The sequence below is a fragment of the Eumetopias jubatus genome, unplaced genomic scaffold (assembly GCF_037043125.1).
Source record: "Eumetopias jubatus isolate StellerSeaLion01/CBP00866 unplaced genomic scaffold, mEumJub1_p1.0 scaffold_11, whole genome shotgun sequence".
Lineage (NCBI taxonomy): Eukaryota > Metazoa > Chordata > Mammalia > Carnivora > Otariidae > Eumetopias > Eumetopias jubatus.
The window spans coordinates 37,065,462-37,085,837 of NW_028274817.1; the positions used below are offsets into that span (position 1 = coordinate 37,065,462).

At 39.9% G+C, this 20,376-nt stretch overlaps 1 protein-coding gene across 4 annotated transcripts in view; it reads left to right on the forward strand.

Moving 5' to 3' along the window:
- ACSL4 (acyl-CoA synthetase long chain family member 4) overlaps nt 1-19,957 on the forward strand; it is an 80,944-nt gene extending 60,987 nt beyond the window's left edge. For all 4 annotated transcript variants that reach the window (XM_028089714.2, XM_088028689.1, XM_028089715.2 and 1 more), the window contains 5 exons: nt 420-494; nt 3,157-3,348; nt 4,563-4,677; nt 8,591-8,748; nt 17,076-19,957. In XM_028089714.2, coding sequence (XP_027945515.1) covers nt 420-494; nt 3,157-3,348; nt 4,563-4,677; nt 8,591-8,748; nt 17,076-17,233 — 698 coding nt within the window. In that variant the 3' untranslated portion in view covers nt 17,234-19,957. The remainder of the gene's footprint in view (nt 1-419; nt 495-3,156; nt 3,349-4,562; nt 4,678-8,590; nt 8,749-17,075) is intronic.
- Nucleotides 19,958-20,376: the final 419 nt, after the last annotated feature.

The window sequence follows — 20,376 nt, forward strand, 5'->3', positions numbered from 1 at the left end:
AGAAGGAGGTTTTCTTACTATCCCCATGTAATAAATGAGGAAATGGAGGCTTCAGGGGGCTAAGTAATTTGTCCGAGTTACCACAGTGAGTGGTAGAGAAGGAATTCCACTCCAAATCTGTCTTACTGGAATCCGAGGTAGATAATGGCAGAGCCAGCTCTCCTCCTTTACCAGAGGTGTTTGTACTTAATTATCTGAAACATAGCCTGCGAGAAGCAAAAATGATGTGACAACACTGGAATTGATTGCACTGTTGAAATGAAGTTGAAATATCGAAACCCTGACCACGCTTTTCACTGCACTCATGATGGCCTCTCTCTTGTCATCTGTGAGACTCTGGCTCGGACTCCAGTATTCCTGGTCTCACATGGGTCTGCAATGTGGTATGCTAATATCTTTGTTGCTTTTTCCCCTCCTAGTTACTGACTATACTACTGGCAGAGTTGGTGCCCCTCTCATTTGCTGTGAAATTAAACTAAAAGACTGGCAGGAAGGTAAGAATTTGATGACAAGTTCTACTGGTTCTAGATGTGCTGAAAACCACCTTGAGCCTCAAGATAACCAGTGTTTAAAGTGTTAGGTTGTCTGTGATAGCGAGTGAATCTTTGCTGTTGCTCGTTCCCTGTGCTTTCTTTCTCCTTGGTAACATCTTTAGGTTCCGAAGACGAAAAGAAAATCTCTAGAATCAAGGCATGGTGCTTCTGAACTTGAGAATACTTGATGGTGAAGAGGAAATCATTCTTAGTGGGCCATTCCCTGGGTTTGGAGAAGGAGCCATATCTTTTATCTTTTGAAGCTCCACTTTGCTAGTGAGGAGGGGGCTGGGAAATGAAACCCCCAGATTTTTAGGGGATAGAGTGACTCATCACACACACACACACACACACACACACACACACACACACACACACACACACACACACACCAGTCCCTCAGCTCTTCACCCCAGCAAATGTTTTCACAGTTGAGACTCAATTCTCCAGCTATTTGTGTAATTTTATTTTTATATGTGACTACAAAGGGAAGCCTGCACTTTACAGACTTTGGCAGTAATCCTTTTTATAAATCAGCTGAAGGTAGAAGTAAACCGGTCTTCCTGATGAAATTGTGAAAAATACTAAATATGTGCATTACCTGCAAAATAATTAACAGCTTGGCCTTGCCAGATAGAGCAAAAGTAATTAAAAAGCTTACAGTTTTAAAAGGGAGTATTCACCTTGGGATAGAGCCATAGACTGAAAATTTAAAGGACCAGTTAGTTACCTTCCAGGACAATTCCCCTAGGTTGTTCAAACCCAAGAAAATGAATGGGCTTTATCTCACATAAACTCGAAGTCCCTAAAATTGTTCCTTTTCTGTGACTTTCTTATGATGTGCATTATTGTCGGTGCCCCATGAGCAAATGGCCACTTCTTTTTAAAAACCACATTTAAAATCCAGTTGCATTCCCAAGAGTTTTGCATCTTGGGAATAAATCCTCCCATGGTCATGCCATTCCAATTCTAGGATGGAAATCTGAAGAGAATATAGGGAATATGGGTCTGGCTGTATTGAGTCTCAGCATCACTATTTTTTTATTAGACGGGTTATTTATGAGGCAATGAAATCAGAGAAACAAGGTGTATCACTACAACTTGGTAAGGCGAATTTTGCCTCTAATTTTTATTTTCTGATTTTCTGGTCTTGTGCCTTAATGTCCATTTGGGGGAGTAGGTCCATTTTTGCAAATGTATTTGGAGTTTTCCTTGCTACGAAGGAAACTTTGCTTTCTGAAATAGGAATGATGTTAATGTTTTACGTACAGTGGGTTTCGTCCAATTCAAATACTGACTAGGTTAAAAATTTTAAGAGCAGCTTTAATTCTTTTAGGACATAAAATCCAATCAACATCTCAGGTTATGAATTCAGATTTTTGTCTGTTTCCCTTAAAGCAAGATTTTTTCAACAATAAATAGATGAGTAGTGGTAAGATATTTTAGTTATTGCCAGTTATTTCAGTGTTCTAACTTTTGAAGTCATTACTGGTCATAGGCCAAGTTAAGAAAATAAAGTTTCCTTCCTGTTTCTCCTAACCTCCCTTTCTCTCTCACTTAGTGGTGTTGCCTTTGGTAGGCACTTCCTACCTGCTCTCTTGTATTAAAACCTTAAGAGAGAGAGGGAGGTGCCTGGGTGGCTCAGTCAGTTAAGCGTCTGCCTCCAGCTCAGGTCATGACCCCAGGGTCCTGGGATCAAGCCCCATGCGGGGCTCCCTGCTCAGTGGGGAGCCTGCTTCTCCCTCCTCCCCCACCACGCTCGTGCTCTCTCTCTCGCTCTTTGTCTAAAATAAATAAAATCTTAAAAAAAAAAAGGAGAGAGAGAAACAAACCAAAAGAGACTCTTAACGATAGAGAACAAACAGGGTTGATGGAGGGAAGTGGGTGGGGGATGGGCTAGTTGGGTGATGGGTATTAAAGAGGGCACTTGTGATGAGCACTGGGCATTGTGTGTAAGTGATGAATCACAAAATTCTGCTCCTGAAACCAATACTGCACTGTATGTTACTAACAAAAATTTAGAGATGATGGACTCTGAAAAACAAACTGAAGGTTCTAGAGGGGAGGCGTGTGGGAGGATGGGTTAGCCTGGTGATGGGTATTAAAGAGGGCACGTTCTGCATGGAGCACTGGGTGTTATACGCAAACAATGAATCATGGAACACTACATCAAATACTGATGATGTATTAACATAACATAATAATAAAAAATTTAAATAAAATTTAAAAACAAAAAACAAAACCTCTTTAGAAAAAAATCGGAAATGCATGGATATCAGCATATTAGTAATTTACTTGTAACACCTTCAAATGTTCCGTTTCTTGCGGGTACTTTAGTCTTAACAGAGCTCTATGAAGCCCATTTCTAAGTGTGAAATATTTTGGTCATTGGGAAAGTTGGACATAGTTGGTGGTTGGTGATTATCACTGAGCCTTCTTTGGTACTTCTGAAATTATAGTGACTCATGATCCTCACATCAATGTGAATAAATATAAACTAATATTCTCCCATAAAGTGATGTAACATTTGACCCACAGAAACATATTAGTATAGGAGTTTTAAGAATGAATACAAGTACATTCTGTGTTAGAACAGTAACTAATTTCATTTAATGACTTTCAGGTGGTTATACAGTTCATGACAAGCCAAACCCCAGAGGCGAAATTGTAATTGGTGGGCAGAATATCTCCATGGGATATTTTAAAAATGAAGAGAAAACGGCAGAGGATTATTCTGTGGATGAAAATGGCCAAAGGTGGTTTTGCACTGGTGACATTGGAGAATTTCATCCTGATGGATGTTTACAGATTATAGGTCAGTGTATTCTCTTTTTGGGAGAAAACAAAGATTGCTCAAAGAGGTATTTTTTTGGTCAACTACACATGGTCCTATATGACCATCTTCTGTAACATACCCTACCTAGAATATCATAGAATACCACAGAATAGAATCCCTCCCCATTTACCTCCGCACTCAGGAAGCAGTGTGGACACATTACTTTACAATAATTACATTATTACTATTTATATAGCCCCAGCTAGCCTCGAACCTTAGAAAATTACAAATCCTCAACAGCAATCCATTCTTCTGAGAATGTCAGTTGGTTTGACACTGCCCTCAGTGAGCCTACTGAAAGAGACTTTTAACTCCAAGAGAGCCCTTATGCTATTCACTTTAAGCAGACAGAACCTAAAATGAAAATTTGCCTAACTAGCTGGGAAGGACCAGTCTGTAGGGTCCCAGTCAGGTCCTTTTCAAGCCATAAAATTTCCTCAGTCATATCTCTGGTGATCCATTAAATCTGTCCCTGAATGTAGTTAGAGATTTCCTGGGAAAAGTGGTTCTTCATCTAGAAGTTAGCTCTGCTGGGGAAACCCCCAGTGAGCATGGCTCAATCTAGAACCAACCCCCTCCCTCCCCTGCTTTTTTTTCTTAATCCTTATTTGCACTGGAATCAAAAGTGGTTTCTGTGGGGATGTAGAGTGGGTTCCCAGGCTAGAGGTAGGCAAGCCGGCATGCGTACGAATGTTGTAAGGCACCTGGTGATACTCAAGCCAGGCCATCCTGTGCCAGGAGCACTGTCATTTTAACAAGATGAAGTCAAATATGGAAAATGGGGGATTCACATTTATTAACCACGTTCCCTATGCCGGACGTTGTGCTGCATGCTCGTATCAGTATCTTTGAAAAAATTAAGGGTCGGAGAGGTCAGCCGACATGCCCAGGCTCACGTGGCTTGTAATGGGCAGAGCTACCATTCAAATCGAATGCTCTGAGATCCTGTTAAGATTATAACAAGATACCGAAGCATTCTGTATGGGGTCTAGCATTTTAGCCAGTACCTCTTCAGCATGGTGTTTTCTTTTTAACTGACGTGTATGGGCGAGCATTATATATAAGAAGATTTTCGAAGAAGTCTCTTGGTCAATCAAGATGAAGGCAGTGAGAGTGAAAGAAAATCAGGGCTGTGCATACCTTAAGAAGGTGGACTGTGGGTGACTTAACATTCCTTATTCTTCATCTTACAGATCGTAAGAAAGATCTGGTGAAATTACAAGCAGGAGAATATGTATCTCTGGGGAAAGTAGAAGCAGCACTCAAGAACTGTCCACTTATAGACAACATCTGTGCGTTTGCCAAAAGGTAATTTTAAAAGTTGCATTTGTGCTTCCTTGTCCTTACAGTAAAAGGACAACTGGAAATCATTTTGATCATCTATAATCATAAGGGAAACACCAACATTTCATCAGCACTGGGGAGTATTACACGTTTCTGAAAGTTAACCAGCTTGAAGATCATTCGAGATGATTGAGACATTTTAACTAATTCTTCGACACCTACTACGTCTTGCTTAATACTTAGCTGTGCCACAAAACTTACTTCATTTAACACCCTTAACAACTAAGTTGTTGATTAATTTTCCTAAGAAGTTCACACAGCTAGTACAAGTTTTCTAAATCAAAAACCTTCGAGATTGGACCATTTCCTTTATGTGGTAATAGGGTTTCTTTTTAGGGGCTTAATCACACCCTTTAAAAATGTAAGTATAAAAAAAAAAAACCCACAGAACATGAAAGTTACCATCTTAACGATTTCTCAGTGTATAGTTGACTAGTGTTATGTATATTCACATCATTCTGCAGTCAGTCTCCGGAACTTTTTCTCTTGCAAAATCAAAACTCTCTAGCTATTAAACAACTCCCCATTTTCCCTGGCCCCAGTCCCTGGCCCCCACCATTCTCCTTCCTGCTTCTGTGAATTTGACTAGTCTAGATACCTCATATAAGTAGAATCATACAGTATTTGTCTTTTTGTGACTGGCTTCCTTCACTCAGCATAATGTCCTCAGGTCTCATCTATATATTGTAGCAGGTGTCAGAATTTCCCTTCCTTTTTCAGGCAGAGTAATGTTCCACTGGATGGGGGCACCTGGGTGGCTCAGTTGGTTACAAGTCTGCCTTTGGCTCAGGTCATGATCTCAGGGTCCTGGAATTGAGCCCCGTGTTGGGCTCCCTGCTCAGGAGGGAGTCTGCTTCTCCCTCTTCCTCTGCCCCTCCCTCGGCTTATGCTTGCTCTCTCTCTCTTTCCCTCTTTCATCTTTCTCAAATGAATAAAGTCTTTAAAAAAATGTTCCATTGGGTATACAGACCATATTTTGTGTATCTATTCATCCATCAATGGACAACTTTTGTGGCTTCTACGTCTTGACTGTTGTGAATACTACTGCTATGAACATGGTTATACAGATATTTCTTCAAGATCCTACTTTCAGCTCTTTTGGATATATATCCAGACGTGGGATTGCCAGGTCTTATGGTAGTTCTATATTTATATTTTGAGGAACCGCCATACTGTTTACCACAGCAGCACCGCCACCATTTTTACATTCCTACCAACACTGCACAAGCGTTCACATTTCTCTACATCCTCACCAACATTTGTCTCTGTTTTTTGGTAGGAGTCATCATAATGGGTGTGAAGGGATATCTCCCCGCTAGTGATTAGTGATATGGAGCATTTTTTCATATACTTGTTGGCTATTTGTGTATGACTGCTAGAGAAATGTCAAGTCCTTTGCTCATTAAAAATTTGTTCTCTCCTCTTTTCAGTTATACAATATAGTGTTATCCACTGTAGTCACCATGTTTTACATTAGACCCTCAAACCCTATTTATCTTCTAGCTGAAAGTTTGTACCTTTTACCAACCTGTTCCTGTTTCCCCCAGCCCCTAGCAACCACTTTTCTATTCTGTTTCTATGAGTTTGACTTTTTTTTTTTTTTTTAAGATTCCACATGTAAGTGATACCATGCAGTATTTGTCTTTCTCTGTCTGGTTTATTTCACTTAGTGTAATGCCCTCAGGGTTCATCCATGTTGTCACAGATGGCAGAAGTTTCTTTCTCATAGCTGAATGACACTTCCATTGATGAACACAGGTTGTTTCATCTTGGCCTTTGCGACTAATGCTGCAATGAACATGGGAAGGCAGATATCCCTTCAATATCTTTTCATATCCTTTGGATTTATATTTCTTTGTCCAAGCAATTAAATTGCTAGATCATACAGTAATTCTGTTTTTAATTTTTTGAGGGACAGCCACACTGTTTTCTGTAGCAGCTGCGCCAGTTTACACTCCCACCAACAGCGTGCCATGTTCCTTCTCTCCACATCCTCACCAACACTTGTTACCTCTTGTCTGTTTGATGATAGCCATTCTAACAGCTGTGAGATGATATCTTATTGTGGTTTTGATTTGCATTTATTTCCCTGATATATGAGTGATGTTGAGCACCTTTTCATGTGCCTGCTGGCCATTTGTATGTCTTCTTTGGAAAAATGTCTTTTGTCTACGGCCATACCACCCTGAACGTGCCCGATCTCGTCTGATCTTGGAAGCTAAGCAGGGTCGGGCCTGGCTAGTACTTGGATGGAAAAAGTGTCTTTTCTCTTTCTCTGCCCATTTTTTAATTTTTTGTCTCTTGAGTTGTAGGACTTCTTCATGAGTTTTTGATATTAACCCCTTACCAGATAAATGATTTTCAAATATTTTCTCCCTTCCTGTAGGTTGCCTTTCCTTTTTTTTTTTTTTAAGATTGATTTATTTGAGGGGCGCCTGGGTGGCTCAGTCGTTAAGTATCTGCCTTCGGCTCGGGTCATGATCCCAGGGTCCTGGGATCGGGCCCCACATCGGGCTCTCTGCTCCGCGGGAGGCCTGCTTCTCCCTCTCCCACTCTCCCTGCTTGTGTTCCCTCTCTCGCTGTGTCTCTCTCTGTCAAATAAATAAATAAAATCTTTAAAAAAAAGATTGATTTATTTGTTTAGAGGGGGAGGGAAAGAGAGAATCTCAAGCAGACTCCCCACTGAGCATGGAACCCGATGTGGGGCTCGATGTGGGGCTTGATCCCATGACCCTGAGATCATGACCTGAGCCAAAATCAGGAGTCAGATGCTCAACTGACTGAGCCACCCAGTCACCCCTGTAGGTTGCCTTTTCATTTTGTTAATGGTTTCCTTTGTTGTGCAGAGCTTTTTAGTTTGATATAGTGCCACTTACTTATTTTTGCTTTCGTTGCCTTTGTTTTTGGTACAAAATCCAGCAGTACACATTTTCAAGACTGATGTCAAGGAGCTTACCCCATACTGTTTTAGGAGTTTTACAAGTTTTAGGTCTTTGGCCATTTTTTAATTGGGTTTTATTTTTTGCTATTGAGTTATAGGAGTTCTTTATATATTCTGGATATTAACTTCTTATCAGATATCTAACCAATATTTTCTACAGCTCCATAGATTGACTTTTCACACTGTTGACTATGTCCTTTGGTATGTTGAAATTTTAAATTTTTGTTGTACTCCCATTTATCACTTTTTTTCTTTTGTTGCCTCTGCTTTTGGTGTCATGTCTGAGAAAGCATTGTCAAATCTAGTGTCATGAATCCTTTCCCCAGGATTTTCTTGTAGACATTATATAATTTTACCTCTTACATGTTTAGGTCCTTGATCCATTTTGAGTTACTTTTTGTGTGTAGTATGGGCTAAAGGTCCAACTTCATTCCTTTGCAAATGGATATCCAATTCTCTGAACACCCATTTGTTGAAGAGACTGTCCTTTCCCCATTGAGTGATGATGGCACCCTTGTTGAAGATCATTTGACCATATGTACAGGGGTTTATTTCTGGGCTTTCTGTTCTAGTCCATTGGTTAAATGTCTGTCTTTATGTGAATACTATGGGTTTTATTACTTCTTTTTTTAAAAGATTTTATTTATTTGACAGAGAGTATAAGCAGGGGGAGCGGCAGGAAGAGGGAGAAGCAGGCTCTTGCTGAGCAGAGAGCCCAACGTGGGGCTCAGATCCTAGGACCCTGAGATCATGACCTGAGCTGAAGGCAGATGCTTAACTGACTGAGCCACCCACAAGCCCTGGGTTTTATTACTTCTTAATGAAACTGTAACACTTAAGAGAAATACGTATTTGGAATTATGTGTACTGTTTCAGTCATTAACATAATTGTTCTCAGTGTTTAAATTTCCATTTTGTGTTTTCTAATTTTTTTAGTGATCAGTCCTATGTGATTAGTTTTGTGGTTCCTAATCAGAAAAGGTTGACACTTTTGGCACAGCAGAAAGGAGTGGAAGGATCTTGGGTTGATATCTGCAATAACCCTGCCATGGAAGCTGAAATACTGAAAGAAATTAGAGAAGCTGCCAATGCCAGTAAGTAAGAAATTGTTTGTCTGTTGAAGTCCCTAGAAGTCATTTAATGATGTCCTGTGCATTAGGCTCTTTGAGATGTCTATCTAATTATTTTGTTTTCATAATAAAATACAGAGTTTTTAAAACCTGCATCTTGAAAAAAATTACATATATATATAAATTGTATATATGCATGTTATATATATATACATTATATATTATATTTTAATATATACATACATATTTGCATGTTGGAAAGATCCATAAATGTCATATAGTAGAATAACTTATCTAGTTCTTTATTGCATGTTACAACGTCCCAGCTAACTGGTCAGCCTCTGTTTGGAATGGTCCATCTTTGTTCTGATAGTTCATGATGAGGTGCCCTGGTGTGGATCTCTTATTGTTTTTCATTGCATATAGTAACTTGGTGTGGGACCTTTCAATCTATAGATCTCTGCCCTTTAGTTATGGGAAATATCCATTTATCTTTTTTTGTTTGCTTGCTCGCTCGCTCCTTTTATAGTTTTTCTCCCCCAAGTTCTGCGTTTGTGTCTTTATCTGGGACTACTTTTATATGGCTGTTGGACCTCCTGCTTTCATCCTCTAGTTTTAGTATCTTTTTTTTCCCTTTTGTTTTCTATCTCATCCTTTTTGTTTTACATTCTGGCAGGGTCCCTCCACTTTATCATCTCTCTGTCTATTGAATTTCCAACTTCCAATATCAGAATTTTAATTTTCAAGAGCTCTTTCCTCTTTTCTCCATGCTCTTTTAGTAACATCCTGTTGCTCTTTCATGAATGCACCCAGTGTGTTGTCACTTACTCCCCGAGGATGTTCAAGGGATTCCTTTTCTGACATATTCTTCTCATGTTATTGTTCGTTTCCTCCAAGTCCCACTTCCTGCTTGCTTTGGTCATATCCTCTCCTGTACCTCTGGATCCCTGTCTGTCCATTCATATTTGAGAACGAGGCACTAAAATACTGTTTGGAAAGCTTACTGGGTTTCACTGACTGGTTATTCAAAGTTAGTATCTTAAATCATCCCATTTCTGCGAAGAAGACTCCTTGAGTCTCTTGCCTGGAGGATAGTAGCCTGACTGCCTATTCGGGGACCCAAAAAGAGGAAATTGGAAAGGGGTTGGGGGCGGGGTGGGTGGCTCTTACCCTCACAGCATCCTTTTGTTTTCAGCTCTACTCCCTCCTTCTGCCGTACCTAGTGTCCTTGGAGTCCAGAGTCTCTCTAGTTCACCCTTTCAAAAGTAAACCTGTTGCTGGCCTGCTTGGGGAAGGCGAGATGAGGGAGAAGAACTGTCTTCTGAAAACAGTCTGAGGGCCAGCACTCTTTTTTCAGTGTATCCCTCATCTCTGTCTTCAGAGGCATGGGCTCAGGAGGTCCACTTGTCTCTCACTGGTGTCCTCTGTTGGCAGTTAGCTTTTATGTCTTTATTTATTTTATTTTTTTATTTTTTTAGTTTTTTGGCAGTTAGCTTTTAGCTCCCTCAACTCTCCATCAGTTACCACTAGTCCGTTCGCTTTGGGTCTTCCAAAATTTTGTTGAACTCTCACCCAGTGTCCTCTTTCTCTCATTTCAGCTGTTTCCTTGTGGTTTTTAATTTTAAAAATTATTTAAAACTGTTTAAATTATTTTCCAAGGGAACAGAGAGAAACTGTGAACTCTTCCTGTTTAATAGGAAGCTATTTACCCAGTTTTAACCTTGTTGCTTCCCCTCCTAAAAAATGAAAGCATCATTTTCCTGATCAGGTTATGTATATTTATTGTAAAATATTAGCGCAAAAAAATGATAAAGGAGGAAGTAAAAAAACCACTTTCTCGTAGTTATCTTTATCTTTGGATGATGTTACATTGTTTCTGGTATACATAACTAACCTGTCCCCGTCAGTGACATGTATCTACAGCATCAGCGACATGTATCTAAATCAGTAGATACAGAATTGCATTGTCATTTTTAATCACTAAATAGTATTCCAGTATATGAGTATCCACTTAAGTCTTCGTTGGACTTTTAAGGTGAGTTCCTCTCCCCCCCACACACACACACTGTAAACAAATATAACACCTATCGTGTATACTCAATTATTTACTTAATTATTTTTTTAGTATGAATCCCTGGAAATGGAATTTCCGAGTCAAAGAAAATGTACATTTTAAAGGCTTTTTTCCACTCTGTTACCGTATAACTTCCTCGCCCCCCAGAAAAACTGTAGACTAGTTTATGCTTTTATCAGAGATATACAAGCACCCCTGTTTCCCTAACTAGGCTACTATAACTTATTCTTTTAAATTAACTATTTAGGTTCCACTTATTAGTTTGTAATATTAGCTACCAGGTCGAAGTTACAAAACTATTTTTCCCCAAGAAGAACTTTCTTTTTTTAAGATTTTAGTTATTTATTTGAGAGAGAGAGAGCACACACAAGCAAGGGGAGGGGCAGAGGGAGAAGGAGAGGGAGCCTGACGCCGGGCTCCTTACCAGGAACCTGAGATCGTGACCTGAGCTGAGGGCAGATGCTTAACCAACCGAGCCACCCAGGAGCCCCCCAAGAAGAACATTCTTAGAGTTAACTCTGGACACTACAAAGTTCTAAATAACAGATGGATTCTATTACATAATCAGATTCAAAATTAAGTTACTTTATGACCATAAAAAGAGGGGCTTAATGTTTTGTTCTTTAAGATGGCTTTGTCACAGTATTATTGATATACCATACTTTCTATATTACTGTCATTGGGCTACTAGAATTCTCTTTGATACAGATCCTAATCTTTTAATGTAGTATTTCAAAAAGTATTTTAGCCAATAGGCTGTTATTCTTCATCACTCTCTGAATGTACTAATGGGGAAAATGCAACTTAAATAATTTGTCATTGTACATTTCATTTCACTATGTAAAAGCAATGATGTGGAAAGTCAACCTAGATCACAATCAGGTGAAAAATGGAATAAAATTCTAGGACCTGCTGGGTCCTCATAACGAACAATTAATGATTTCGATACTATACAATAATCATGAGCTTCAATGTATAAATCCTAGTTTTCGTGCCACAAAATATTTATCTGGCCAAACTTTTGCTTCTAATGACAATTTCAGAGACTGAATGCAAAAAGTATAAAATAGTCTTGATTGTGTTCAGCTAAATCTTCCTGAAATCATGCATCTTTTATAGATGGCCTCTTCATATTTTAAACAGAAGTGTGAGGTACTTAACCAGACCCAACTTTGGGTGCTATCACACAACAAAGTCAATCTCTGAGACCTGGAGTATGCAGCAAAGAGAGGGTTTATTTTGGAGGCAGCCAAACAAGGAGACAGGAGGGCAAGCCTCAAATCCACCTCCCCAAAGGGGGAAAGGATGGGGTTTTTTCCTTTGTTTTTTGTTTTCTCAAATAATCATAGTGGTTAGGAATACATACATATTGAGGGAAAGGGCGGGGAAATGTATGACTCTTAATGAAGACAGATGGAGCTTGCACACTGAGCAAACATATGTAATAATACATCCCATTTCACTTTGGGGTAGAGACTTAACATTACAATGAGACAGATTTGGCTTCTGCCTTCAGGAGGTCATCTTAGGACAGGGTGAGGGGCTAGGAGCCAGCTCCATGAACCAGTATAAACTGGATGGGGTCTTGGGCTCCTTGATCTCAGGGAAGGAGTGTAGAGCCTTGCTTGTTCGTACGCTGGAACCATACCTGTGACCTTCAGTTTATGCCTCTGCAGAGGGGGCTTAGTGGATTCGTTAGTGGGGTCTGGAAAGAAACAGTAGCTGATTCGGGAGAAATAGATCTCTGAAAAACAAGCTTGAAATTTCCTGTTAGTTTCAACCTCATTGACCTTATGGGCATGGTTTCACTTTCCCTTGCTTTATAGTCATTCCTCGATCTTGAAGGAATTGGGACAGTGACCACTCTGGCTACTTCCTGCTGGAAAAGGGCACCATGTCTGGATTTGAGTAATGACGCAAATTTGTATTTTGTTAGAAAATTCCCTGGTACTTGGCTTAATGGACATTTGGCACGACCAAAATATTAGCTCCTTTTTTGATTGTTTCAGAACAGCATTGGAAAGCATATTTGATTATTACGTATCTAAATAATGTAGAAATAACCCAAATCTTAGTAGTCCCTGTAACATTGACCTAATTCCTTCAGGGATCCAGGAAGTGTCCAATAAACCAGTCAATTTGTCTACACACCTCTGGGGAAATTCACTGTAGCCAAGTGGCATGCTCTCTGATTTTATCTAAATGAGTTTTACTTAGAAGGATTTTATCAACACTGCAAGTTGGTTAGAAATGGCACATATCCTAGCCTGTTTTACAAGGATATTATAATCCAGAGCAATGTGATGATCAAATACGACCTTGGCTAATGAATCTATTTTCTTTTTGGTGGGCAACAGTGACCAGAACAGTTTTGTTGGTGAACACCCGTGAGGTGATAGAAAGATTCTTCAGCGTGTGTTCATGAGCCCCGATTCCCCACCAGGGTAAAATGTTCTCAACAAACATCAAATTCTATTCTCCTGCTAACGAGGCATGTTAACTCCCATCTGCTGTTGATTCCCTTTTTGTTTGATAAAAAGGTTTAAGGGGGGTTAGTGCAATGACTGGATTCCTTGGGATTGTGACTAGAGAAAGGGGGACCAAATTTTTAAATCAGTAGATTTATCTTCCAACTGCCAAGACATGGCTCCCCCAGGGCTGGTTAGAAGAAGTGGGAAGACCTCTCTTTTGACCAAGATTTTTCTTAGGAAAACATCCCACAGGTCAGCACTGTTCCCTTGTAGCTGGAGTTCATTCAGCTCTTCTGGACCTTAGGGAAGAAGTGTGCTCTGTGTCTCAGGCGCCAGTCTTAGTCTTGAGATGAAGTTCAGTTAAACCGCTGTCCCGTTTCCGGAGGCGGTGGTGCAGGGGGCTCTCAGGCTTAGGCCTATATTGTGCAAGCAATCAAGGAATTAATGAGTGGCATTTCTATGGAAACAAAAGAAAAACCCCTGTTAGTGGTTGGGGCAAATTATAAACCCAAAGTCTTGAGTGCTGCCAGTGAGATTCTAGATGTCAGGCGTGAAGCACCTGTAGCTGGAGGGAGGGCAGGTTGTGGTCCCCAGACAGATTTTCCTGGCTTGTGGTTCCGATGTCTCTGGGGATCTATCTGAGCAGCCCACACAACAACAGGCAAGAAGAGTGTCTAAAGGTGAGCTACTGTGGCGGTTTTGCTGAAGTTCACTTCAGGTAGCCTGGCGTCAGTTTGTAGGGCTTTAGGAAAAGGGCGGTTTTCATTTTAAATGATTTCAAGTCCAGGGACTGGGAGAAAGTTGGAAGCCTTGGTTTGAAGATTCATAGCCAGATACCCAGGGAGAGCAGGAGAATCCAGTACCCAGCCGAGTTTTATAGGGAAACAACAAACACTCAAACAACAACAACAACAACAACAACAACCAGTTAATTAGAAGTAGCATCTAACATCCACAAAGGTTGTTTTTTATTTTTATTTTTTCAATCTTATTTTAATGCCAGTATAGTTAACATACAGTGTTATGTTAGTTTCTAGGGTACAATATAGTGATTTCATAGTTACAGACACCTCGCCGTAATGGAGCTGTAATGTTTCAGCAGGTAGAAGTGGTTAATTTGAGCAAGTTTCACGTTCTTTTACTAACTGTTCAGGAGAGGACAAGGTGTTTTGGTTTTGGTTTTTTTTTTTTTTTTTACATTTACAGGGGTTGGGATTACATACATACTGATGAAAAGGGCAGGGAAATTTATGACTTTTTTTTAAATTATTTATTTGAGAGCAAGTGTGTGGGTGGGAGGGGTAGAGGGAGAGGCGTCTTAAGCAGACTCCATGCTGAGCAGGGAGCCGGAGGTGGGACTGGATCTCACAACCCTGAGATCATGACCTGAACAGAAACCAGGAGTCAGAAGCTAAACGGACTATGCCACCCAGGCACTGGAAACTTACGATTCTTAAATCGAACATGCACTTTGAGCAGACATTTGTAACCTGCATCCTGTGTTAAGGGTAGAGACTTAACATTAAAATGAGACAAATTTGGCTCCTGCCTTCAGGAGGTCATCTTAGGACAAGGTGAGGGGCTGGGTGCAAGCTCCGTGAACCAGTATAAACTGGATGGGGTCTTGGGCTCATCTTGGGGAAGGAATGCAGAGCCTTGCTTGTTCATATGCTGGAACCATACCCGTGACCTTCAGTTTATGCCTCTGCAGAGGGGGCTAGTGGATTTGTTAGTGGGGTTGGAAAGAAATAGTAGCTGATTAGGGAGAAACATGTCTCTGAAAAACAAGCTTGAAATTTTCTGTTAGTTTCAACCTCATTAACCCTTACGGGCATGGTTTCAGGTATAGGTAGTATCTATCATAAGAATACAAACTAATAGGGGCGCCTGGGGAGCTCAGTCAGGTAAGCGTCAGACTCTTAATTTGGCTCAGGTCATGATCTCAGGGTCATGGGATCCAGCCCCAGGTTGGGCTCTATGCTAGGCCTGGAGCCTGCTTGAGATGCTCTCTCTCCCTCTCCCTCTCCCTCTCCCTCTCCCTCTCCCTCTCCCTCTCCCTCTCCCTCTCCCTCTCCCTCCCTCTCTCTCTCTCTCTCTCTCTCTCTCTCTCTGCCCCTCCCCTCCCCCCCGCCCACTTGTTGGTGGGCACGCGCGTGCGCGTGCTCTCTCTCTCTCACTCAAACAATAATAAAGTCTCATTTAAAAGAGAAGAATACAAATTAGTAGTTTTGTGGTGATTTGCTAAGTACCAACGGCTTGAAATGTCGACATTTACTGCCACCTGCAGGCTATATTTCATAATGTACATAATTCCAATAAAATGCCGTATGTAAAATACTATTCTTCCCCCTGCTCTTTCTCACTTGCTGGCAGTGTATCCTGTTTATAAGAAACTGGGTGATTGCCCATTGTTCTCTAAAGCTTGTGGTACTCAATAATATTTAGGAGTTCCCAAAATGAAACCTCTCATGTAGCCTTTTTCTCCCTTTGAATAGGAATTTAGTTAATAAAAATGAAATATAGTGACTTTTATGAATAGGGCCTATGTAAATAAGGAAAGTAATATGAAATAAAAGGTTCTGGAGCCAAAGCTATACTTGAGAATATGTGTTTCCTTGAGAACCAAATGTGACCTTGGGGAGCAGATGGCCTTATTGTGGACCCCTCGGACCCCATAACTGAGCTGTGATGTGTCAACAGAGTAGACGTGGTGAATTTGAGCAAGTTTCATGTTTTTTTACTGCCTGGTCAGGGACTACTATTTGATTCTACATGATTTGAGAGATTATTTTTCCACACTTAGCTTTCTATTTTTCTCTCATTTTAATGAGAAATTCAGTAATCGAAGCAAGCTTTCCTAAACCTCCAGACCAGTATTAGGTCAGAAACTTCCATGAATTTGAGGTTTTGGCGCCTGTCACGGAAACCCAGCTGTTTCTGAAGTCACCTGGGCTGTTTAGTGGTAGATTGCACACATGCAGGTACATGCTCCTTCACCTCATTGCGTGCAAAATAAAGCTCATCTGTAGATTGACATTACTGTTAAGGGTCCTTCGGGATTTTAAGGATGAGCTTGTATTAATAGTAAGTAGCTTGAGGGAATATAATTGAATTTGAAATTACGGAGTGCTCTATTGATTGATTCTGTGGCCTTACTTTCTTTCCTCTCTGCACATGTTGGGTTGTTAAACTCAGATGCAGTACGTACTGTCTCCCATCCTTATCCCGTTGAGGTGTGAAATTCACCATCCCCCTTTTGATTCTTCTTTGAGTGTCGAACAAAGCTCCTGAAGAATAGTTGCCTAGAGGCGTAGTTTTCTGCAGAATGAATGAATATATATGTACGCGTTTATTGAGGGCTCTTGATGGCAGAGAACAAAAGACCCCTGCTTGCATGGAGGAATATGTGACCTGCTGGGTGGTGAGAAGCATTTTGAAGAAAGGGTCTGGAAGGCCTTCTCGGAGGAGAGGCGTTTGAGCAGACACCCGGACGGAGTAAGGACGTGAGCCATGAGGCTACCACAGGGAAGACCAGCCCAGGCAGAGGGAACGACAAGCCAAATAGGAGGACTCGAAAGAGGAGGGTGTCTGCACATACGGTGGGATAAAACAGAAACAGAAACAAAAAAGAACTGTGTAGGCTAAAGCTACATGCAGCTGAAACAATCAATGTACACGTCGAGAACACTGCAAGGAAATTGAAATTGTAAGGTACTGGTACCCTTAATTAACCAGCCCCTTCCCTCTCCCCTGTCTCTCCCCTGTCTCTCCCCTGTCTCTCCCTCTCTCCCCTCTTCTCATTTCAGTGAAATTGGAGCGCTTTGAAATTCCAATCAAGGTTCGCCTAAGTCCAGAGCCATGGACGCCTGAAACCGGTTTGGTCACTGATGCTTTCAAACTAAAGAGGAAGGAGCTGAAGAACCATTACCTCAAAGACATTGAGCGAATGTACGGGGGCAAATAGGATGCAGGAGGCGGCCTGGGGGGTTTTCAGTTCGAGAGTTTTAAGCCTTGTTGAGCTGTTAGAATGTAAGAGGCATATCATGCTAAAGACACGGTAATTAAAAAAAAAAAAAAACAAAAAACCAAAAGTGATTAAAATCGTCGTGGAGTCTACTTTAACTTAGTTTTGCCTAGTTCTCTGTGCCGCTGAAATTGAAAAGTTGTTTCCCTTTAGCTGTGTTATTCATTTTAGAGCAAAAATTCCATTTTTAAAAAGTAGCTTAGGATACACTTGTTTTCTTAAAGGAAAATATTTAATGTGGAAGAAAATAAATTGGAGTTGGAGTAGAATGTAGTTTGCGACAGTTTGCATCTTCCAATGTCTATTGTCTTCCTAGTTCAGAAGAAGCTTAAAATATTAAGCATGACAAAAAAGATATGTATTAACACTACTCAAAGCAGAAGTTCTGCAGGGCTTTAAAAATCTCTTCCAACCATTTATCTTGAAGGCAAAATTCAATCATAATAATATAGAATCAAATAGTAGTACCTTGGAAACCATTTTAGGATTCATAATTGTCGGCGTAGCTTAGACATACAATCATTGTAATATTGTGAATAATTACAGTGCCCGAAGTCTGAATAACAACAACGTTAAACACACCAAAAATATTTAGTAATATATTTTTAAAGGGAAATTGAACTGCAAGCACCAAAACTTGGAGGTCTTAAAATCAGTAACTAATTATTTGAATGATTAAGGGTAAAGTACATTTTAAAGACTGCCAAAAATTGTTCAAAAGAAAAGGCTGAGACCAAGAGTAAGACGATAGAAAGTGAATCCAGTTTTAACAGGAAGCATTTTCTTTGTTCAGAAAGGTGACGGCATCCTAAGTGTTTAGAATTCTGACCCTTGCGTAGCACTGAACCTGGGAAAGGATTTCGATTCCGAATTTACCTTTGATAACAGGGATTGATTTTAAAATGTCCTCGTATTAAATTACACTTGGAACTGAAGGTCTGTTTGCTGTTGCTGATTTGATTCTTGATCTGTAGTTTATTTCAGAAAGCCTTTCATTTAGCTTTAATTTGAGCAAAGCGGGTTATGATGACTGACTTCCCCAATATCTTGTTTGAGTCTCTGAGTGATGACCTAACTTGGATGAGTTTGGGGAATTGAAAGGGAAAGAACACACTGTTAACACTATTTTCCTAATTGTGGGAAGAGTTTAGAAACTGGAAATGCTCGATTTGGGCAAAGGGAAGACAGTAAGGGACTGACATACTTGTGCAGTAATTTGGCATGTGGGCTTCTTTTTGAATATTTCATTAAAATCTGGGATTCTATATCTGACAGGTTTTCACACTTGAACCATAGTTACTGTAAAAAGCAAAAATTCTTAATACTGTTATTCTTTGCACTTTTTTCTTAATCATTTTATATATATATATATACATATATATATGTTGCTTACATTGCTTTGTACAGATGTGGGCCACCACTGCAACAAAATACATTCTTTTTGCTCTAAGATATTTATAATGAAAATATTTAAATGTTATGTATATGGTGGTGAAAAGGAAAAAATAATCCGGTGTTGTTATAAGCAAGAATGAAGGTTTTTGTAAAGATTTCTGTTCAGTGTTCTGCAATGTCAAATTCGAGGCAAGTTCTCTCTGAAGTTATATGTATGTGAGTATTCTCATTCTTCCCAACTTGCCTTTGAAGAGTGAAAAACCACTGTCATCAAGTAGACTACTATTCAGCTTCTACTGTTCTGGCCCACTGTTGATCCTTCAAGGATGATTTCCTTAGATTTTTTTCAATATGTGAATTGTTTTCCCATTTGGAATGGTGATTTTAAATATGTGAATGCATGCATACTCCAATGTTTGCACGCCTGCCCATTCCCATCTCCTGAAAGCTAGAACACTGCCAACTAATCTGTTGTATAGGTCCTTTAGAAACATGGAATTAACAAAGTTGGGTGCTGCTAATTCTTTGCGAAAATCCAAATATTGTTAAGGGACCAGGGAGATGCCACTACCCCGATTTTTCATCGGAAAAAAAAAAAGTACATGGTTATATAAACCGATCTTTCCATATTCATAGTGACTTTTTAAGTATTTGAGCCTAAAGATTTTAATCCTACATTTTTATACCTGTTTAAATTGTTCACTGTTGTTATGACATGTCAGCCATCAAATGAAGTTGTACTTTAAAAATTTACTACAATTCTATACATTTCTAAGTCAAACACTTGTGACTTTTGCTTTACTGACATGAAAGTATCTTGCCTCCTTGATACTCGTATTGCTTTCTTTTTTTTTTTTTTTTTTTTCCTAGAGCAGAGGTATCATTGTATAGCTTTTCAGAACTGAGATACAGGTGAATGATTCAAAGAGTCAGAAGTTAAGGAGAGTAATGTTTCTTTCGGGCATAAAGACTGATTAATAATAATCCTTGCCTATGTTTTCCTGATAGCACATGACAAATGTCTCTGAGGTGACAGGATGAGAACAGGTTAATGATTGTGTGGTATTTGGAACTCCAGAGGAATATTTTAATTTTCAAATGTAATTACAAATTAGAATGTATTCATATTTTGTACTTTCTGTTAAAATGCATGATCATGGGATTGTTACTTCGATTTTTGTGTTTATTCCTAATGAAAAGCTTGATTTGTTCTTGTTTTTAAGTTTGCACTCGAATCTTAAATAAATCCACCCATGTTATCAAGCTGAATTTTTGCCTAATTGATGCGCCAACATAAAACCTACAGGTTTGAAGACTATTAGCCAGACTTTATTTCTTCATTCATTTTAAATTAGGTGATTTTTAAAGTTTAGTTATTTAAGTAAGCGCTACACCCAACCAATGGGGCTCAAACTCACAACCTGTGATCAAGAGTCGCACGTTCCTCCAATGGAGCCAGCCAGTCACCCCTAATTAGCCAGCATTTTATTTTTTTTGAAGATTTTATTTATTTGAGACAGTGCGTGTGGGAGCACGAGCCAAGGGGAGTGGGAGGGGTAGAGGGAGAAGCAGCGGGACTCGATCCCGGGACCCTGGGCTCATGACCTGAGTCCAAAGGCAGACGTTTAACTGACTGAGCCACCCAGGCGCCCCTTAGCCAGACTTTTAAACACATATTTTAAAAGTAC